Source organism: Epinephelus lanceolatus, chromosome 20, assembly GCF_041903045.1.
Source record: "Epinephelus lanceolatus isolate andai-2023 chromosome 20, ASM4190304v1, whole genome shotgun sequence".
In the NCBI taxonomy this organism is placed as follows: Eukaryota; Metazoa; Chordata; class Actinopteri; order Perciformes; family Serranidae; genus Epinephelus; species Epinephelus lanceolatus.
In genome coordinates, this window is record NC_135753.1 from 20871010 (window position 1) to 20894480 (window position 23471).

At 41.9% G+C, this 23471-nt stretch overlaps 1 protein-coding gene and 1 pseudogene across 3 annotated transcripts in view; both read right to left on the reverse strand.

The window, feature by feature from the left end:
* Nucleotides 1-3761: 3761 nt before the first annotated feature.
* Nucleotides 3762-4701, reverse strand: LOC117264900 (stefin-C-like; annotated as a pseudogene). The gene is made up of 3 exons (XR_013488254.1): nucleotides 4545-4701; nucleotides 4338-4442; nucleotides 3762-4095 (listed from the first exon to the last, which is right to left on the reverse strand). The product of XR_013488254.1 is annotated as a stefin-C-like (transcript).
* A 6190-nt stretch (nucleotides 4702-10891) lies between these two features.
* The window catches only part of LOC117264473 (cystatin-A3-like), a 28293-nt gene continuing 15713 nt past the window's right edge, over nucleotides 10892-23471 (reverse strand). The window contains exons 1-3 of one of the 2 annotated variants that reach the window (XM_033638432.2): nucleotides 11629-11785; nucleotides 11422-11526; nucleotides 11024-11179 (exon numbers count right to left, since the gene is read on the reverse strand). In XM_033638432.2, coding sequence (XP_033494323.1) covers nucleotides 11045-11179; nucleotides 11422-11526; nucleotides 11629-11700 — 312 coding nt within the window. In that variant the 5' untranslated portion in view covers nucleotides 11701-11785 and the 3' untranslated portion in view covers nucleotides 11024-11044. Of the gene's footprint in view, nucleotides 11180-11421; nucleotides 11527-11628; nucleotides 11786-23471 lie in introns of those variants that run through there. The other variant, XM_033638433.2, reaches the window with a different exon arrangement.

Consider the following 23471-nt stretch of genomic DNA (forward strand, 5'->3'; position numbering starts at 1 on the left):
GTCATTCATTGATTTCAGTGTAATTCTTTGGAAGCAGCTAGCCCTCTCACAATGCTTGGCAAGATAGCAGGGTGATGTGGTCTCGGGAGCGGGTGTGGGTGAACAGGCAGGCAGCAGAGTTCTGGATGTGTTGAAGTTTATTGAGGAGTTTGAATGATGAGCCATAGAGGATGCTATTGCAATAGTCCAGTCTGGATGTGATACATGCATGGATGAGGGTTTCTGCAGCAGAGAAGGTGAGTGAGGGGCAGAGACGGGTGATGTTCTTGAGGTGGAAGAAGGCAGTCCTGGTGATGTGATTGATGTGGTGGTCAAACCTTAGCTGGCTGTCGAAGATGATTCCTAGGTTGCGGGTATGTGGTGAGGGAGACAGAGTGCAGTTATCGAAGGTGAGGCAGAGGTTGTGGGTGGCTTTGGTGCAGGATGTGGGGTCAATGAGGATGTCACTGTTCAGTTGGAGATAGTTTGTTTGCATCCATGATTTTATTTCAGTGAGACAGTTGGTGAGTGTGAAGTGGGTGGTGTTGGTGATGGCTTTGTTGGAGATGTACAGTTGGATGTCGTCGGCTTAGCAGTGGAACTGGAGGCTGTGATGACGGATGATCATGCCAAGGGGGAGCATGTAGAGGATGAAGAGGAGGGGACCAAGTACTGACCCCTGGGGGACAACTTGGGACAGGGGAGCAGTGGGGGAGGTGCAGTTGTTTATACTGATGAACTGGTGTCGGTTGGTGAGGTAGGAGTAAATCCAGGAGAGTGCTGTGCCGGTGATGTGGAGAGATGATTCCAGTCGGGAGAGCAGGATGGAGTGATTGATGGTGTCAAATGCTGCTGTGAGGTCAAGGGGGATGAGAATGTTGAGGTGTCTGAAGTCTAAGGAGAGGAGGAGGTCATTGGTGACTTTCAGGAGGGCTGTTACAGTGTTTTGAACGGAAACCGGATTAGAAAGATTCGAACAGGTTATTGGAGGTGAGGTGGGTTCTGAGTTGTGATGCGAAAGCACGTTCCAGGATTTTTGACAGGAAGGGGAGATTGGAGATGGAGCGGAAGTTACTTGGATTGTCAGGGTTTAAACCGTGTTTTTTGATGATTGGTGTGATGGCAGCCAGTTTGAGGGTTTGGGGGACAGAACCAGAGCTGAGGGAGGTGTTAATAATACCAGTAATGAGTGGGGAGATAACAGGGAGGCAGTCCTTAATGAGTTTGGATGATATGGGATCCAGAGTGCAGGTGGAGGTTTGTATTCCGGTCATGATGGTTGTTAACTGTACTGGGGATACTGGAGAGAAGTGGGACAGAGGCTGAATGGTGATGGGTGGTGAGGCAGGTGGGGAGATGGGAGGGATCCTGGAGGTGTTGAGTTTACTGCAGATGGTGTTTATTTTGGTTTGGAAGTATGTTAAGAAGGATTGGCACTTTTCAGAGGTGAATGATCAGGAGGTGTTGTCATGTGGTTTGAGGAGGGAGTTTATGGTGGAGAACAGATCCTTGGGGTTGTTGGAGCCAGAGTGGATGAGGTGAGAGTAGTGGGTGGACCGGGCAACGTTGAGTGCATCTTTGTATTGTTGTAGGTGGTCGGTGTAGGCCAGGAGGTGGACTGATAAACCGGTTGTCATTTCCGGGTCTTCATTTGGCGAAGTGCAGGGGTGTACCAGGGGGCAGAGTGAGTGAATGAGACGGTTTTTGTTTTCATGGGGGCGAGCTGATCCAAGCAGGAGGAGGGTGTGTCGTTGTAGTAGTTTACCAAATTAGCGTAGTGGCTAGCAGACTTCTCTCTACTCCCCACCTGGTTTGAAACCCAGGGTGGGGAGTTTGAACACCAGGGTGGGGGAGTCCTTATGTGCAGAGCCTGCATGTTCTCCCTGTGTCAGCGTGGGCCTTTTCCGGGTTCTCCCACTTCCTCCCGCAGTCCCACTCTAGTAGCCTCTTTGTACACGGCATTGTTGTGGTCACCAGTGTCATGTCATCCATGTAAGCCCTAACTGGTGGAAGATGCACCCCATTTTGCTGTCTCTTCCCACCTACTATTCACTTAGAAGCCCTGATGATTACTTCCATCGCCATAGTAAATGCTAATGGAGAAATTGCACACCCTGCCATAATACCTATTTCTAGCCTCTGCCAACCTGTTGTGAAACCTGCCGTACTTAGAAACAACCTAATATCCTGAAAATATGCTTTCACTAAGTTAACAACTACCTGTGGCACTTTGAAGTAGTCAAACGCAGTCCAAATGAGGCTATGTGGTACTGAACCAAATGCATTTGCTAGATCTAAAAATATTACATGCAGGTCCCTTTATTTAATCTTCGCTGCCTGAATCTGGTGCCAGATCATGCTAGTATGCTCTAAACACCCTGGTATTCCTGCCCTGTGCACCGTAGTATCTATTAAGCTATTCCTTTCCAGGTAGCTAGCTAATCTCTGCACTACTACACTAAAGAAAATCTTCCCCTCTACATTCAAAAGAGAAATCATCTGGAATTGGCTAATATAAGGTCCACGGACTCCTTCTCCTTAGGAATGAGGACACAGCCTGCCCTACGCCATGCTCTTGGGATAATTTGTTTCTCCCAGACTATTCTTAGCTCTTTCCACAAACATTTAAAAACTCCTTTTGTGCAATGTTTCCCATTATAGAAGCACACAGATGACTGTTTCGCAGCTGCAGAAATGCATCGCAACAATCGCAATGGAATATAAGTGTGTTGGAGAAGAGGTCAGAGCATAGGTGGATTTTGACACCTGGCCCCTGGTCCTGGACATGTGTAAGTCCCCCCCAAGCAGGTAAAATACTGCTTCTTCTCCCTGCAGAGTTGAGGTCCTAAACTGAGGGAATTAACACTCACTTAAAATGTGAGCGGGTTAGCTGTTCAGCATAAGTTGCCATGGTGATTTATCCCGGTAAAAAGAGAACCAGCTTTGTAGTACTGAAAACCCAGAGTTAACCCTGAGGTTACCTCGTTAACTCCAAATCCTGCTTTGTTGTACAGGCCTCAGGTCGACTGAGTTCTAATTATGGTTATATTCATGTATAATAAAAATGTACCTGAAATTTAAATAAGAAATCCCAAACCTTAAAATTTAACATAATACAACCAAAAAAAGTGTTTTTATGTTTTCCTTTCACTTATTGAGACTTTTCTTTCTTTCTTTTTCCCCCAATTTTTAACTTATTTATTTAATTTTTATTTTTATTTTTTTGGAAAAGCATCTCCTGTGTGAAACACATAAATGCTGCTGTGTAGCATTCATTATTAAACCATGTGACCATGTACAAGGTGAGATACATTAGAATTACTGGTAAAATAGCTTCAGTCCACTGTAATCGTCTACACCATCCAGACCTTGTTCAGACATTTGCTTGACTTAAATCTTTTAGTTTACTGAGGTTGTCGTCATGTTTAACTGTGTTTGGCACAGCTATTTCAGAGCCATGAGACCAGTGATGTGATTTACTGACTGAGAGAGTATTTCATAGTTACCACACACCTGTTGATGTAGGATATATTCACCTTTCACCACATCCTTTTGCACATTGCGCTGCTGAACATACACAAACCAAAATAGTGCCTCTATATTTCTGATTTCAACTGAGGGTGAAAAACAGTAAACTGCAGGTGCAGTGCATGCTTTCATTTATCATTTTCTTTCTATTCTATTTTTTTTGTAACAACTTCTTCCATCCAAGACGACATCTATTTAGAATCAGACTGTATAAAAAAGCAAGTGCTGCATATAAGAACCACAAGAAATACAGAGATTTTTTAATGTTTTAATCTTTATCATTTCTTTAGAAGGCAGTGCATTTACCTGCTGCTACCCACCATCAAATGTCTTTACCTCTGTGTGTTAATACATTTAAAATCAATGTCAGATCATTTCAGAATAAAGAAGCAGAGCATTTTAACATGAGACTGCAGCCTGTAAGTGTTTAACTGTTGAAACAGGTTGTGTGTCAGTTGGTGAAAGGTACGAGGGGGTCGTCTTTTGTTTGTGCTGCTCTACACCGCTCAGTGATGGAGGAGTTGGGAACTGCGTCCCAGTTACTTGGACGACCATCAGATGAATGTAGTCCTCTCCTCCAACATCAACCTGCACAAAAAAGAGAGGAAATTTGTGCATGTAAACAAATAGATTCATCTGGATCTTGTGTTGCTGAACAGTGAAGATCTTCTACCATCAGGGGTGTTTAACTGGTGTTTACTGTCCTGCCATGACTTTAACATGACATTAGGTTCAACTGGATGTCACAATGAATTCAACATGAATATTATACAAAGACACATCTGAGGCTTTTAAACTTTTTTTTCTTCAAATATCACAATATTATGTACCTTGATAAGGTAGTGGGTTCCTCCACACAGAACCAGATCTCTGTATTTAACTGCTTTGTATACCCTGTATTTCTTGCCTGTCTGTTTCTCCACTTGGTCCTTCACCTGTGTGTAAATGGAATAAAATATGATGTAAATCCAGACTGAAATACAGACCAGAGAGTTGTGTGTGTAGGCTGTGAAGAATAAAGGTAGACTGAAACTCACCTGATCACAAATCTTCTGAATTTCCTCAGTGGCGTCCTTTGTCTCACTCCATTCTCCCATATTCGTAGCCATTGTCACAAGGTCTGTTGAAGTTAACAGAGGAGTCGACTGTCTGCTTCTACGTGTCTCAAGTGTTTATTTTCAGCTGGTTATCACATATATTTATACTGTGTAACCACCCCTGGACTCAGACTGGAGGGTGGCTCTGATACCTGATGTTGTGGGTGGAGCTACAGTACAGGTGTACAAAATAAATGTAGGAACATAAGGACAAAGTTGCCATTGTAAGAGCAATAGACGATTTCAGTAGGTTTGTCAACAGCTGAAACATATGAAACTTTTTGAGTTACAAGAAATTATTAGTGAAGCTTCATCAAGTTGCATCTTGCAGCAGCATTTAAAATGAAAACTGACACATCCTTGAGAAAGGCCCTTAATGCACTGGAGATCAGAAGATCAGATTAAACTGTGGTTAATAGTTGGCTTTCAGGTAAATTTATTTTTCAACCCCTTTGAAGTTCATTTTTTAAATCAACTTTATTATTGAAGTGACCTTCAGGTTAAACAAGTCATTCCATTTCATGTTGTTTGAGCATCACACCTATATTGTAGATGTTCAAACCCAAGTCTTCATGGCTGAGCCCAGAAAATATAATAAAATAGATTTAAGAGATGACATACTGTATTTGCAATAAGAAACTTCTGTGTGTCTGAATAATATTTAACTGTTCAGCATGAGTCAGTCAAAACCTAACAGTGAGATTAGATTTATTTGACTTCCTTCTTCTGTGGAAATATAAAGCAGAATGTAATATAAATATAATATGATAAATATAAAGCAGAATGTAATATAGATATAATATGATATAATATAAAGCAGAATGTAATATAAATATAATATGATATAATATAAAGCAGACGGAAACAGCTTCAGACAGGATGGTGTTATCTTAAGATCATAAAATAATCAAGGTCAACAGCAGCTGTTTAGCTGGTACAAAATCTTATAGCACTGATTTGTTTTGCTTGACGTCCTTGTTCTGTGGTAAAATGTCTTTGTCCAACCCTATTCTGACACCGCCTGCCAGCTGAAACACCTGCAGCTATTTCACAAATCAGATTCAATAAAAAGAAAAGCAACACTTGTTTACATTTGATAACTCTGAATTCACTTTTTCAAAACTGGTCAGACATCTCTCCTTACTGATCAACTAATCTATTTACTGTGTGACCACCCTTGGACTCAGACTGGAAGGTGGCTTTAATTTCTGTCATTCATTGATTTCAGTGTAATTCTTTGGAAGCAGCTAGCCCTCTCACAATGCTTGGCAAACAACTAGCCACACCACAGATAGCAGGAAACATTCAAATCTGAACTTTGTTCTTTGTCGGGTCCAATAAAAACTTTCTCTATTCTGAGAATTAAGGCAACATTTTTAGGCTGTTTTCCAATGTTCTTTCAGTAAGAATAATACAGGTGTGAAGCAGAGGGTGAGAGAGAGTCGTGCTTTTACAAGAATAAAATATTTAGTTCACTTTCCAATCAGCCTCGTTATTACTCGCAGCATTCACAGACAAAGAACTTGTCTTTTGCTGGACATATTTTCCCCACAAATACAAAATGCTAATATTTTTAGCACAAGCCTATAGCATTTTACGTTTTATAAATTAAAAATAAATAAATAAGTAAATTTTATTTGTAAGCGCTTTTAACAAATGCTCAAAGACACTTTACAGTTTTTTAAAAATCATAAAATAGAGCTAAGTCAGAATAAAAACCAGCAATAAAAAAGTATAAAACACACAATATAGGAGCCAAATATGTTATTGGGAGGTTTTGTGTTTAACTGTGTAATTCACTGTGTCGGCATTGGGGGGCACTGTACTGTCACCTGGTGAGTTCAGGTATTTAGGATGTGACCTCACTATGGTCATCAGGTGTTTGGCCCGGAAGGGCAAATGGTTTTTGACCCCAATGGTGCGGAACGCTACAGTTTTGTTTGTGTGTTTTGTACAGATAGACGAATGTGTATGTAACAGATGGACTTTGCCATGCACTTGTGGAATAAATGTTACGGTGATGCAACGCAAGAAGCTACATGGACTCTGATTAAGCATTTGGATAACGAAGGTAGCATAGCGTGTCCAGCAACAGGCACGTCAACCCTGGTCAAATACCTCAGTAGTAGTAGACTTAGCTCCTTTAACACACAAACTTATACATTAAAAGCTGATTTAAAAAGGTGAGTTTTTGGTCTTGAATGTTGGGAGGCATGTGCAGATAAGGATGGGTTTGGAGAGTGAGTTCCAGAGGGATGGGGCAGCGATGGAGAAGGCCCTGTCCACCCAGGTTCGGTTCAGGTCTTGGTCTGTGCAGGTAGTGAGAGGAGATTTCCTTCGGATGAGCGGAGGTCGCGGGAAGGGGTGTGGTGGTGGAGTAAGTGTGTGAGGTAGGAGGGGGCCTGGTTGTTGAGTGCTTTGTGTGTGAGGAGGAGGATTTTGAACTGTATGTGATGTGTGATGGGGAGCCAGTGTAGGTTTTGGAGGACAGGGGTGATGTGGTCTCGGGAGTGGATGTGGGTGAACAGGCAGGCAGCGGAGTTCTGGATGTGTTGAAGTTTATTGAGGAGTTTGAATGATGAGCCATAGAGGATGCTGTTGTAATAGTCCAGTCTGGATGTGATACATGCATGGATGAGGGTTTCTGCAGCAGAGAAGGTGAGTGAGGGGCAGAGACGGGCGATGTTCTTGAGGTGGAAGAAGGCAGTCCTGGTGATGTGATTGATGTGGTGGTCAAACCTTAGCTGGCTGTCGAAGATGATTCCTAGGTTGCGGATATGTGGTGAGGGAGACAGAGTGCAGTTATCGAAGGTGAGGCAGAGGTTGTGGGTGGCTTTGGTGCGGGATGTGGGGTCAGTGAGGATGTCACTGTTCAGTTGGAGATAGTTTGTTTGCATCCATGATTTTATTTCAGTGAGACAGTTGGTGAGTGTGGAGTGGGTGATGGCTTTGTTGGAGATGTACAGTTGGATGTCGTCGGCTTAGCAGTGGAACTGGAGGCTGTGATGACGGATGATCATGCCAAGGGGGAGCATGTAGAGGATGAAGAGGAGGGGACCAAGTACTGACCCCTGGGGGACAACTTGGGACAGGGGAGCAGTGGGGGAGGTGCAGTTGTTTATACTGATGAACTGGTGTCGGTTGGTGAGGTAGGAGTGAATCCAGGAGAGTGCTGTGCCGGTGATGTGGAGAGATGATTCCAGTCGGGAGAGCAGGATGGAGTGATTGATGGTGTCAAATGCTGCTGTGAGGTAAAGGAGGATGAGAATGTTGAGGTGTCTGGAGTCTAAGGAGAGGAGGAGGTCATTGGTGACTTTCAGGAGGGCTGTTACAGTGTTTTGAACGGAAACCGGATGAGAAAGATTCAAACAGGTTATTGGAGGTGAGGTGGGAGTTGTGAGGCGAAAGCTCACAACTCAGAACAATTCCCCTTCCTGTCAAGAAAGGATTTTTGACAGGAAGGGGAGATTGGAGATGGAGCGGAAGTTACTTGGATTGTCAGAGTTTAAACCGTGTTTTTTGATGATTGGTGTGATGGCAGCCAGTTTGAGGGTTTGGGGGACAGAACCAGAGCTGAGGGAGGTGTTAATAATACCAGTAATGAGTGGGGAGATAACAGGGAGGCAGTCCTTAATAAGTTTGGATGGTATGGGATCCAGAGTGCAGGTGGAGGTTTTTATTCCGGTCATGATGGTTGTTAACTGTGCTGGGGATACTGGAGAGAAGTGGGACAGAGGCTGAATGGTGATGGGTGGTGAGGCAGGCGGGGAGATGGGAGGGATCCTGGAGGTGTTGAGGTTACTGCAGATGGTGTTTATTTTGGTTTGGAAGTATGTTAAGAAGGATTGGCACTTTTCAGAGGTGAATGATCAGGAGGTGTTGTCATGTGGTTTGAGGAGGGAGTTTATGGTGGAGAACAGATCCTTGGGGTTGCTGGAGCCAGAGTGGATGAGGTGAGAGTAGTGGGTGGATCGGGCAGCGTTGAGTGCATCTTTGTATTGTTGTAGGTGGTCGGTGTAGGCCAGGAGGTGGACTGATAAACCGGTTGTCATTTCCGGGTCTTCATTTGGCGAAGTGCAGGGGTGTACCAGGGGGCAGAGTGAGTGAATGAGACGGTTTTTGTTTTCATGGGGGCGAGCTGATCCAAGCAGGAGGAGGGTGTGTCGTTGTAGTAGTTTACCAAATTAGCCTAGCGGCTAGTGGACTTCTCTCTACTCCCCACCTGGTTTGAAACCCAGGGTGGGGAGTTTGAACACCAGGGTGGGGGAGTCCTTATGTGCAGAGCCTGCATGTTCTCCCTGTGTCAGCGTGGGCCTTTTCCGGGTTCTCCCACTTCCTCCCGCAGTCCCACTCTAGTAGCCTCTTTGTACACGGCATTGTTGTGGTCACCAGTGTCATGTCATCCATGTAAGCCCTAACTGGTGGAAGATGCACCCCATTTTGCTGTCTCTTCCCACCTACTACTCACTTAGAAGCCCTGATGATTACTTCCATCGCCATAGTAAATGCTAATGGAGAAATTGCACACCCTGCCATAATACCTATTTCTAGCCTCTGCCAACCTGTTGTGAAACCTGCCGTACTTAGAAACAACCTAATATCCTGAAAATATGCTTTCACTAAGTTAACAACTACCTGTGGCACTTTGAAGTAGTCAAACGCAGTCCAAATGAGGCTATGTGGTACTGAACCAAACGCATTTGCTAGATCTAAAAATATTACATGCAGGTCCCTTTATTTAATCTTCACTGCCTGAATCTGGTGCCAGATCATGCTAGTATGCTCTAAACACCCTGGTATTCCTGCCCTGTGCACCGTAGTATCTATTAAGCTATTCCTTTCCAGGTAGCTAGCTAATCTCTGCACTACTACACTAAAGAAAATCTTCCCCTCTACATTCAAAAGAGAAATCATCTGGAATTGGCTAATATAAGGTCCACGGACTCCTTCTCCTTAGGAATGAGGACACAGCCTGCCCTACGCCATGCTCTTGGGATAATTTGTTTCTCCCAGACTATTCTTAGCTCTTTGCCCTACGCCATGCTCTTGGGATAATTTGTTTCTCCCAGACTATTCTTAGCTCTTTCCACAAACATTTAAAAACTCCTTTTGTGCAATGTTTCCCATTATAGAAGCACACAGATGACTGTTTCGCAGCTGCAGAAATGCATCGCAACAATCGCAATGGAATATAAGTGTGTTGGAGAAGAGGTCAGAGCATAGGTGGATTTTGACACCTGGCCCCTGGTCCTGGACATGTGTAAGTCCCCCCCAAGCAGGTAAAATACTGCTTCTTCTCCCTGCAGAGTTGAGGTCCTAAACTGAGGGAATTAACACTCACTTAAAATGTGAGGAGGTTAGCTGTTCAGCATAAGTTGCCATGGTGATTTATCCCGGTAAAAAGAGAACCAGCTTTGTAGTACTGAAAACCCAGAGTTAACCCTGAGGTTACCTCGTTAACTCCAAATCCTGCTTTGTTGTACAGGCCTCAGGTCGACTGAGTTCTAATTATGGTTATATTCATGTATAATAAAAATGTACCTGAAATTTAAATAAGAAATCCCAAACCTTAAAATTTAACATAATACAACCAAAAAAAGTGTTTTTATGTTTTCCTTTCACTTATTGAGACTTTTCTTTCTTTCTTTTTCCCCCCAATTTTTAACTTATTTATTTAATTTTTATTTTTATTTTTTTGGAAAAGCATCTCCTGTGTGAAACACATAAATGCTGCTGTGTAGCATTCATTATTAAACCATGTGACCATGTACAAGGTGAGATACATTAGAATTACTGGTAAAATAGCTTCAGTCCACTGTAATCGTCTACACCATCCAGACCTTGTTCAGACATTTGCTTGACTTAAATCTTTTAGTTTACTGAGGTTGTCGTCATGTTTAACTGTGTTTGGCACAGCTATTTCAGAGCCATGAGACCAGTGATGTGATTTACTGACTGAGAGAGTATTTCATAGTTACCACACACCTGTTGATGTAGGATATATTCACCTTTCACCACATCCTTTTGCACATTGCGCTGCTGAACATACACAAACCAAAATAGTGCCTCTATATTTCTGATTTCAACTGAGGGTGAAAAACAGTAAACTGCAGGTGCAGTGCATGCTTTCATTTATCATTTTCTTTCTATTCTATTTTTTTTGTAACAACTTCTTCCATCCAAGACGACATCTATTTAGAATCAGACTGTATAAAAAAGCAAGTGCTGCATATAAGAACCACAAGAAATACATAGAGATTTTTTAATGTTTTAATCTTTATCATTTTTTTAGAAGGCAGTGCATTTACCTGCTGCTACCCACCATCAAATGTCTTTACCTCTGTGTGTTAATACATTTAAAATCAATGTCAGATCATTTCAGAATAAAGAAGCAGAGCATTTTAACATGAGACTGCAGCCTGTAAGTGTTTAACTGTGTGTCAGTTGGTGAAAGGTACGAGGGGGTCGTCTTTTGTTTTGTGCTGCTCTACACCACGCAGTGATGGAGAAGTTGGGAACTGCGTCCCAGTTACTTGGACGACCATCAGATGATCGTAGTCCTCTCCAACATCAACCTGCACAAAAAAGAGAGGAAAATTGTGCATGTAAACAAATAAATTCATCTGGATCTTGTGATGCTGAACAGTGAAGATCTTCTACCATCAGGGGTGTTTAACTGGTGTTTACTGTCCTGCCATGACTTTAACATGACATTAGGTTCAACTGGATGTCACAATGAATTCAACATGAATATTATACAAAGACACATCTGAGGCTTTTAAACTTTTTTTTCTTCAAATATCACAATATTATGTACCTTGATAAGGTAGTGGGTTCCTCCACACAGATGCAGATCTCTGTATTTAACTGCTTTGTATACCCTGTAGTTCTTGCCTGTCTGTTTCTCCACTTGGTCCTTCACCTGTGTGTAAATGGAATAAAATATGATGTAAATCCAGACTGAAATACAGACCAGAGAGTTGTGTGTGTAGGCTGTGAAGAATAAAGGTAGACTGAAACTCACCTGATCACAAATCTTCTGAATTTCCTCAGTGGCGTCCTTTGTCTCACTCCATTCTCCCATATTCGTAGCCATTGTCACAAGGTCTGTTGAAGTTAACAGAGGAGTCGACTGTCTGCTTCTATGTGTCTCAAGTGTTTATTTTCAGCTGGTTATCACATATATTTATACTGTGTAACCACCCCTGGACTCAGACTGGAAGGTGGATCTAATACCTGATGTTGTGGGTGGAGCTACAGTACAGGTGTACAAAATAAATGTAGGAACATAAGGACAAAGTTGCCATTGTAAGAGCAATAGATGATGTCAGTAGGTTTGTCAACAGCTGAAACATATGAAACTTTTTGAGTTACAAGAAATTATTAGTGAAACTTCATTAAGTTGCATCTTGCAGCAGCATTTAAAATGAAAATTGACACATCCTTGAGAAAGGCACTGGAGATCAGAAGATCAGATTAAACTGTGGTTGATAGTTGGCTTTCAGGTATATTCATTTTTCAACCCCTTTGAAGTTCATTTTTTAAATCAACTTTATTATTAAAGTGACCTTCAGGTTAAACAAGTCATTCCATTTCATGTTGTTTGAGCATCACACCTATATTGTAGATGTTCAAACCCAAGTCTTCATGGCTGAGCCCAGAAAATATAATAAAATAGATTTAAGAGATGACATACTGTATTTGCAATAAAAAACTTAGATTAAGTTCTGTGTGTCTGAATAATATTTAACTGTTCAGCATGAGTCAGTCAAAACCTAACAGTGAGATTAGATTTATTTGACTTCCTTCTTCTGTGGAAATATAAAGCAGAATGTAATATAAATATAATATGATATAATATAAAGCAGAATGTAATAAAGATATAATATGATAAATATAAAGCAGACGGAAACAGCTTCAGACAGGATGGTGTTATCTTAAGATCATAAAATAATCAAGGTCAACAGCAGCTGTTTAGCTGGTACAAAATCTTACAGCAATGATTTGATTTGCTTGACTTCCTTGTTCTGTGGTAAAATGTCTTTTTCCAACCCTATTCTGACACCGCCTGCCAGCTGAAACAGCTGCAGCTATTTCACAAATTAGATTCAACAAAAAGAAAAGCAACACTTGTTTACATTTGATAACTCTGAATTCACTTTTTCAAAACTGGTCAGACATCTCTCCTTACTGATCAACTAATCTAACATCCAGGGCTGGACTTGGACAAAAAATCGGCCCTGGCATATTGGTTGAGAGAAGCCCACCACAACCAATCACTGTGTGGAGGACAGAGCACAACCAGGTTGCAGCCGGCCTGTGGAGAGCTGCGGCCGGTGGTATTGTCGCCCAGGTTCCTTACATGGAAGATGACAGCTAAGGTAATAAACTGGGGACTAATTCAGCTCATATCATGACTAATTTTACACTGGCTCCGTCATATTCAGTATTGAATTTGAAATCTGTCTCACTTACAAAGCTCTAAATGGTCAGGCTCCATCATATCTTAGAGAGCTCATGGTACCGTATTATCCCACCAGATCACTGCATTCAGAGAATGCAGGGTTACTTGTGGTTCTTATAGTCTCCACAAGTAGAACGAGAGCTAGAGCCTCCAGCTCTCAGCCTCGTCTCCACATTTAAGAGTAGACTGAAGACTTTTCTTTTTGATAAAGCTTACAGTCAGGGCTGGCTCAGGCTTGCCTTGGACCAGCCCCTAATTAGGCTGACATAGGCCTATTTTGCTGGGGAACCTCCTATAATACACTGTGAGCACCTTCTCTCTTCTCACTCTCAGATTCTGAAAAGTTGGATATTCTTTATTTGCTAATATTCATGCCCTGTTACTGAATATGGCTAACTCTGCTTTACTGCATGTCACTAACTCGGCTTCTTCCCCAGAGCCTTTGTGCTCCACTGTCTGACAGGTTCCCTCGAATTGCAGCGGTGCCTGGATGGTGTGTCGTGGTTGTGCTGCTGCCGTGGTCCTGCCTGATGCCTACGACTACTGCTTTTATTGTTATCATACTTCTACTGTTATTCACACATGATTATTATTGTCACCTACATAACTATCATATATGCTTATAACATATATGCTACCAAAGTACTATAATTGTTATAATATTATTTCTAAAGTGAATGTTGTTGTAAGCTACTGTAAATACTGTCTGCCCTGCATATCTCTCTGTCTCTGTCTTTCTTTTTGTATCATTTTGTCATATGGATTACTGCAAATTTATTATGTTGGACTGGTCTGTATGACATCTATTGCATGTCTGTCCATCGTGGAAGAGGGATACCTCCTCACTTGTTCTTCTTGAGGTTTCTACCATTTTTTCCCATTAAAGGAGTTTTTCCTTATCCTGTGAGGGTCCAAAGGGCCGAGGGATGTATGATGCTGTAAAGCCCTCTGAGGGAAATTGTGATTTGTAATATTGGGCTTTATAAATAAAATTGAATTAAATTAATTTCAGTGGATCATAACATATCGTGTATATAGAATTAATCAGCAGATCGTCTGACTTAAAATGAGACAAATCTTTTCGATATATGTCACTTTTGGAGCTATGATAAAAAATGGGCTTTTACAACTGAGATCACGATCAAAAATGACACAGAGGTTTCTTACTAGAGGTCGTGTCTGTGTGGCCAGATGACCCAGTTTAGTGAGTGTAGATTTATTTGACTTCCTTCTTCTGTGGAAATATAAAGCAGAATGTAATATAAATATAATATGATATAATATAAAGCAGAATGTAATATAGATATAATATGATATAATATAAAGGAGAATGTAATATAGATATAATATGATATAATATAAAGCAGACAGAAACAGCTTCCGACAGGATGGTGTTATCTTAAGATCATAAAATAATCAAGGACATAAAGCAATGTCAACAGCAGTCGTTTAGCTGGTACAAAATCTTACAGCAATGATTTGATTTGTTTGACTTCCTTGTTCTGTGGTAAAATGTCTTTGTCCAACCCTATTTTGACACCGCCTGAAAATATTAAAATATTAGTTATTGAACCTTAGAACTGATTGTATTTGATGGAACCTTTAGCAGCAACAGCACTAAAATAGTCACAAAAACGCGGGATTTATCTAAATGGGCAGAATTTTTACAGCCCATACTAGAATCAGCTTCCAATCATTGTTGTCACATTGTGAGTGACAGATGTCGTTGATTTACTGTCCAGTTGGGCTAAATTAATTCAGCCCAGGCCACTGACTTTTGGCCAATGACAGTGCGTGGCTACAGTGAGGGCCTGCCCGCTGTTACTGTAGTGGGAGAGTGAGTGTTGAGTCTTGTGAATTGGGTTAGCATCATGCTGAATGAGGTGGATTATTTTAAATGCTGTCTATCGAGCGGGACCTCATCCAAAAATCATCAGACTTAAATGATTAACCTGTTTGCATCCCAGAAAGGCCGTCGATGTGAGCTTCTCTTCAAATAAGGTCATGCGCTGCGTAACTGCTTTTGTAGTTACCTTCATACGGCGGCAGAACGGGGCCCGGCCGACCTGCCTGCCTGCCTGCCTGCCTGCCTGCCTCACGCACCTCCAGGCCTGGCCGACCGCACCAAACCCAGGCCTGCAGGAGAAGAGGGCCCGGGAGCTGCCAGCCCTCCCTCTTCCCTCTAACGTTATACATACTGTATAAGGTTTTATACACAATAATAGATGGATTAGCAACCGTTTTACTTCTGACGATAAATAGTTTCCATCCTAGACTTGTATGGCTTTTTAAATTGTTTTATTTATGATGTAAAAAAAAAAGAGAGAAGACAATACCACGATATACCGTCACTGCATCCCCCCAAAATAATACCATGATATTGATTTTAGGCCATACCACCCAGCCCTAGTGTACAGCACAAAATAATCTGTGTGTGTGTGTGTGTGTGTGTGTATGTGTATGCGCGTGCGTGCGAAAACAGAGAGAGAGAGAGAGAGAGAGAGAGAGAGAGAGAGAGAGAGAGAGAGAGAGAGAGAGAGAGCTTTTGGCATCAGAACATTTTTGTAGTTAGCCTAATTCTCTAGTTTTGTTGTAGTGCATTGTTGCTGTAACCTGGTACTGTATCTCGGTGTGATGATACTGTTACTGCAGCTGAACTATTGATCAGTATAGGCCATAGGCCTAATGCGTTAGCCCTCCCACCCAATTTCACCACGAGCCGCTACTGTACATATAGATATATATATATATATATATATATATATATATATATATATATATATATAAAATGATCAAATACCCACTTTGAACTTTGATTATTGTTTAAAACAAAACCTCAACAGTGGACTGGCAAAAATCTCAACCCAGATGAATCCTAATGACAGTGTGAGTATGTCAGCATATAGTTAAAAAACCAACACTGTGCCTCAGTCCAGCCTCACAGAGCTGATAGAAGATTATTTCACAGACATAAAATGAAATGTAAATAGAATAAAATGATTCTTTGAGTTCCATACTCTTACTCTTGTTAGTGTATTGTTTTGTTTATTTTTTTAAATGTACTTATTTTTTATTTTTTATTTATTGCTTTGTTCAGAAAAGTTTGCAGAGAGGACTCAGTGTGAGTGTAATTCCTCATTGGGTCAGATTCTGTATGCTCCACTCTCATTTAGTAATCTCAGAAGGATGTATGAAATACATATTCCTCCTCCAGGACACCTGGCAAGTAACTGACAGCAAGAAAATGATTCCTGGTTTGTGTGATCAGTAGATGATTTGAATAGGTTTAATGGTTTTAATAGTCGACAGCTGCAACATTTGAAACTTTCGGACTTGTTGTAGAAATGTTGAGTGACATAAGTTTTCTTAAATTGCATCTTGCAGCAGCATTTAATGGCCATATTTGCCCATTAAATCTCAATGGGGACAATTACTAAATTCTGTTTGCACGCTATAGGGTCACAACTCAGTTGTTGCATAAAATCTGATAATGATTTATTAAAGTGGCCGTATCTGACAACAAATCTAAATCCCCTTTATGTCCTACAGAGCTGATACTGTTTTCATTACATCCACTGAATTGTGACAAATGTTTCCCCCATTGCAACCTGTGGTCAATTCAGAAGTCCACCACTCTGTATTGTTCAGAATATGCAATATCAATTAGCATCTATATCTCCACAAGTCTTCATCCAATTGCTACCAACACTGACAGACATTCTTTGGATATTAGACATCAAGTGTTTCAGAGGATGATCAGATAAGTCAAATGGTGACTCTGCAGTGACATTCAGTGTCAACACTAGATCTATTTCACCAAATTTTTGATCAAACATCACCAAAATATGTGAAAATACACCTGAAACCAACCGTGGTGTGTGATTTTTGTCAGAATGTTATCACCAACATTTTCACTGTTGTAAGCGTTTTAAGTTTAATTCGACAAAAATGCCAGAGCTTTACACGTGAGGTCATTGCCTCAACTTGTGAGAAGGTGTATGAACAACCATGTCTCCCCATTCACAAAGTCAGTAAGTCATTCTGTCTGCAGATAAAAAGGTACTGGCTTTGAATCCCCAGCAGGCCAAGTCATTTATGCATGTGGTATGTTTTCAAGTGCTCACTGAGGTCATGTCAAGTCAGAGATTGCACTCTGCTTGGACCCCGCTCATTGTTGCTTGAAACTATATGCAGTACAGTTTATTCTCTCTTACAAACCAACATGTGGCCCAAAGAGTTCATTCAGTGTCAATTAACCAACTCTGTAATTTGTCACTTGGTAATGAATTTAAGTCAAGATGCTGTTAAGAGTGTTGTTTGTTTACTGGCATTTACTGACCCAGTGTAACATCTGTATTATTTACTCAAACTCCTCACCACTCCTTTCAAGGTCACTGAAAGATTCCCACAGCAACACAACAAAATAGTTTCAGCTACAGGCCTGTCCTTGAGATTGATATGAGATGACTGAGCAGAACGTTTCCAAATCACTGTTCGTTAATCACTGTCAGTTAAGTACTTGAACTGTAATTCTTTGGAAGTAGCTGGCACTGTCACAGTGCTTGACAAACAACCACCCACACCACAGATCATGGGAAACATTATCGGTTCAAATCTCAACTTTTTTTTGTTTAGTTTTCATTTTGTTGTAGAGTCTCACAAAAACTTCCTCGCTTCTGAGATTTAAAGCAACGTTTTTAGGCTGTTTACCAATGTTCTTTCAATAAGAATAGTACAAGTGTGAAGAGAGAAGTACTTTTACAAGAGTAAAGTATTCCAGTACTTACTTCTTTCCTGAGTTTAAGCTCCTAAAACTAAGAGAAATGGGCTTCGACTGTCTTCAATCCCCAAACGAACACAATGATTTTGACTGCCCTGACCCTCCGTTATTACCACCATTGAGAGGCCCACCTGTACTGTGGATGTTTACACTTAGTGAATCAAACAGAAGTGTTCATGGCTGAGCCCAATAGCAAGTTTGTCCTGTTTTTTTAAAACCATGATTTTTTTTCTACCAATTTAAAACACTCACCACTGTATCCTATGAGGCACTAGAGGCTGTGAGATTTTATTGCTGTTTGACAGGTTACTGTGTGGATTGCTGTCATGCAGGGCCCCTGGTTTCATGGTGGTTCACTGGAAATAAAATCAGTAACATCAGGTTGGATGTGGTAATCCTGGTGTGGATGTGTTATGAATATTTCACCTACTTTGGTCAGTGAGAGGTTATTAATAATGAGTTGTACCCTCATGCTATTGTTTTTAATCAGGGACCATGTTTAACAATAGAAAACTATATCAAAACACCTGTTTATGAACTCTCACACAGCTCCATTCATTTATTCATTCATTCGTTTTCATCTGTTTATCCTGGGCAGGGTCATGGGGGCAGCAGGGTGAGCAAAGTGGTGAGGTTCAGATGCCTCTCCCCCCGGCAATGTTTTCCAGCTCCTCCTGGGAGATCCTGAGGCATTCTCAGGCCAGATGAGATATATGAGATGAGATGAGATGAGATGAGATGAGATGAGATGAGATGACATGTTAGAACTACATCAACTGGTGCCTTTTGACACAAAGGAGCAGCGGCTCTACTCTGAACTCCTTACTTTATCTGGAAGGCTGATTCCAGCCATCCTACGGGGGAAACTCATTTCAGCCGATTGTATCCATGATCTCATTCTCTTGGTCACTACCCAAAGTTCTTGGGGCATTCAGTAACTCTCTCCCAACCCAGAGGGGGCAATCCACCACAGAGAACAGGTATGTCTCTGGGGGGAGCAGCAGATATATGGTCTAAAAGTGCAAAAAGTGCAAAAGGTCTAACAGTGTCCACCATTCAGCAGCCTTACTGCATCTGGGAAAAAGCTGTTCTTCAGCCTGCTTGTCCTTGCCTGGATGCTACGCAGCTGCCTGCCTGAGGGGAGAGGGTCAAACAGTCCATGTGCGGGGTGGGTAGAGTCCCTCATGATGGCACTCGCTCTGTCCTTGCATCTGATGTAGTAGATGGATGACAGAGGTGGCAAGCTGCAGCCAATGATCCTCTGTGCAGAGGTGACCACCCGCTGTAGTGTCTGCTTCTCTGCCACTGTGCAGCTGCAGTACCACACGGTGATGCAGGAAGTGAGGATGCTCTCCACCACACACCTGTAGAAGGACTTGAGAATGTCTGTCTTCAAGCCCGCCCTTTTGAATTTCCTCAGGAAATACAGGCGTTGATGGGCCTTCTTAATAATGTTGGTGGTGTTATCCTGCCAGGTGAGGCTGTTGGAGAGGTGCACTCCCAGATATTTGAAAGTATGGACACAGCTGTGTTATCAATTAAAAGAGGGCGGGGAGGAGGGCCTTTCTTGAGAAAGTCCACTATCAACTTGTTGGTCTTCTTTGTATTCAGGATGAGGTTATTTTTCTCACACCACAGCCTCAGTCCACTCACCTCCTGCCTGTACGCAGTCTCATCCCTGTTGCTGACAAGTCCTAGCACTGCTGTGTCGTCCACAAACTTTACTATGACATTGCTGTCATAGTGTTCTCTGCAGTTGTTGGTGAGCAGTGTGTAGAGCAGTGGGCTGAGTACACAGCCCTGAGGAGAACCGGTGCTGAGGGTTATGGGTGAGGACGTGGTGTTGTTAATCCTGACTGACTGGGATCTGTTGGTGAGGAAATCCAAAATCCAGTTGCAGAGTGATGGGGCCAATCCGAGTGCTGACAGTTTGTTTACCAGCACCCTGTGGAATAATAGTATTAAAGGCAGAACTAAAGTCCAAAAAGAGCAACCTCACATATGAGTTCCTGGTTTCCAGGCATGTGAGAGCATGGTGGATCACAGCAGAGATAGCATCTGCAGCGGAACGGTTCTGCCTGTAAGCATACTGGTGAGAGTCAGATGTTTTGTTGATGGCCTTCTTGATGTGTGTCATTACCAGCCTCTCAAATGATTTCATTACTATTGGGGTTAGGGCAACAAGCCAATAGTCACTGAGGCAGGATACTGTCTGAGGGATGATGGTAGAGGTTTTGAGGCTTGTTGGGACAATGGCCTATGACAGGGAGATATTGAAGAGGTCACTCAAGACCCCTGAAAGTTGGCCTGCACAGTCCTTGAGGACGCAGCCTGGAATTCCGTCAAGGCCTGCTGCTTTGCGAGGGTTTATCCTCTGCAGTGTGAGTGTCACCTCCCTTTCTGTCACACTGAGTAGGGGTTCCTCTGGCAAGGATGTCAGCCTGGTGGTAGTGGTGTTGTTGGAGGCCTCGAAGCGGGCATAGAAGGAGTTCAGGGCATTAGGCAAAGGTGTATTGTGCATTTTTCTTGCTGTAATCCGTAATGCATTTGATGCCTCTCCACATGCTCCGAGGGTCATTTGAGGTGAAGTGCCCCTAGATCTTAACAGCATAATCTGATTTTGCACTCTTTATTCCCGTCTTCAGGCTCCGCTGTGCCGCCCTGAGTACTTCCCCATCCCCTTCCCTGAATGCCGCATCCCACGCCTTCAAAAGAGAACGCACATCTGCATTCACCCATGGTTTCTGGTTTGGAGGGATTGTGGTGGTTTTAGTGATAGTCACATCTTCCACACACTTCCTGATATATGCCAGGACTGATGCTGTATATTCTTCTAGGCAGAACCAGCCCAAGGCATAAGCCAACTAAGCACCTGCTTAGGGCCCCGTGACCACTAGGGGGCCCCCAAGAGCAATTAACTTAAAAAAAGAAAAAAATTATTATTTTTTTCCACGTGTGAGTGATGATGACGAATATATTATCAAATGTATGCTGCTGTACAAAAAGACAATATTATGTTAACAGAGTGTAGTTTCCTACTGTCTCTCTGCTCTAAATGTCAGAGCTCCACTAGTAAGGTGTGCATCCAGCCGTGCAGTTTGCACTGCACATCCAAGGAGCTAGGAGCAGGTGGAAGGCCTAATAATGTTGCAACAAAGGACACACCCTTCAGGGGCAGAAAAACATAAAGGAAGAAAGAGGAAGAGGAAAAAAAAACGTTAAGATAAAGGTATGTTTGCATGTCTTGGTAATGTAACGTTTGGTGTCAAGGAGATTTTGAAAAGTTTCCTCAAATTAGGAAAGTCCTTAATTATTGTTGATATTTTGTTCCAACTACGTTAGCCTATAATAGCAAATTAGCTAGCTAATGTTAGTTCAAAACTACAGAAACTTCTCTTTTAACTGGAAGGTTAGATAGCTTACTATTTAAGCTAACGTTTTTGTGTAATAGCATACTTTGAATAAGTTGATTCTCGGTGTATATATAGGCTATATATATATTCTGGGTCGCTTTTTGGCATCAAAACAACGTTTTTGATTACGTTTGATAGCAAATGTTTAATAACAACTAACATTAATTACAGACATGGTGACGTTTGCTAGCAATATGTTTTTGCATTAATGAATTAACTTAGTTAACTTACAGTTTGAGATATGTTGTATGCTGCAGAGCATAGTAATTTATGTGAGTAAATAAACATATTCCTTTTACATCAACTCCCTGTTATGCTCAAAAGTTAAATGAAACTTCCCCAGGAGCACTGTTAAAGTATTTTGGACTCAGCCCAGGGGCAGTCCACCTCCTCAGACTCAGCCAAGGCTAATGAAACAGGTGAGGGAAAAACTGTCACCATATATATTTAATTTCTAGTCAAATTATCTCATTAAGATATACTAATATAACAAGACATAATCATATGACAAGGGACATGTTTTTCATCTTAGGTCCATCTCCATCCACTGTGCCCACTTTCTCCTCCGTGTCTGCTACAACCTCAGCTCTACCTGGTAAGTTAAAAACAAAACAGCCTTTGTAATTGCTCAGTGTACTGCAGAACATTCTGAGATGAATAATTTTTAATATAAGATATAATCATATGAAAAGGGACATGTTTTTAGACAAATGCATATTATTTCAAAACTTTTCAAGCAATTTTCAGTTGTTCCACTGGCGGATTGTTTTCATATTACAAGCTATAGTTGTACTATTTTACTTAGTAATAAGCAGCATAATTTTCAAGTGTAATATAACATCTAACATGACTAGCTTTTGTTGTTGTTTTGCATCTTAGGTCCATCTCCATCCTTTTCTCCATCCACTGTGCCCACTGTCCCCTCTGTGTTGCGGTATATTTAAAAGAAAAAATAATAAAGCAGATTGTGTTTACAGTAAATGACTGGTTTATTTTGTTACTTTTAGTTGGCCTAGATGACATTCGGTATCCCACTTAGTGCTATATCACTTTACTAAGTGTAAATCAACCCCATGCTGCTCTTGTGGCTGAATTTGCTACCATTTCAGATTAAAAACCATAAATGGGTAAAACATGCCAGGCTGCTCTTTGAGGTTTTATGTATTGATTGTCTGTGTGGCCAGTAGGGGGAGTTGCTGACTTTGCCAAATACTAATTGAAAGATTTTTCAGCAAGTTTGCAGATCTGTTGTCTGCTTCCATGGCCTTAATCACTGTGGATTACAATCTAACTACAACAAAACGTTCTCACATTTAGTTTAACATGTGATGACAGAGTAGAACATGAAATGACTTACAGTAGGTGTGTGAATGATCAATGATCAGTATTATTGGCAGTAATAGAGGGCCCCAAAATCAAATTTTCCTTAGGGCCCCATGGAGGCTTGGGCCTGCTTCCAGGTTCACATCACCATCCACTGTTACTGCATCTTTGAACATCTGCCAGTCTGTGGTTTCGAAACAGTCCTGGAGCATAGGGACAGCCTTGTTTGGCCACAGTGTGATGGTCTTCTGGGTGGCTTTCTTGCTCTGTAACACAGGGCAGTATGCAGGGGCCAGCATAATGGAGATGTGATCCGATGAGCCAAGGTGGGGGCGGGGAAAAGCTCTGTATGTCTTACGTCTGTTTGTATGCACTTTGTCAAGTGTATTGCTGCCCCGAGTGGCAATAGTGAGGTGTTGATGGAATGTTGGGAGTGTGTCTTGCAGATTGCCGTGATTAAAGTCACCTGCAACCACGTACGCAACCACGGGTGACCTGAGCCAATTCCTCTCCAAATGAAGAGTGTGTTTCAGCTGCAGATGTCTCACATCTCTCAGCTTAGTGGTGTTTGGAGCCCTCCTGTGTTACAAACAGGATTTACTTTGGTCTGATCCTCTCTGATCTGAGCTGTTTGATGAGTGTCAGGTTTTAACTGTCTTTTTCTTTCTCTCTTCATGCAGCTGTCCCACCACCTCAGATGTCTGGAACAGAACTTGATCGCCAGATGTTGCTTGGTGGGCCTCCATAATATGTTTACCGAAAATAGTGTGGTATTGTGATATTCATGGACAGGATCTCATGGTGCAGGCATGGGGAGAGAGGGGTTTGGTTTGGGGATGTCAGGATTGCATCTGCTCTTTGCAGATGATGTGACCTCCAACAGGCAA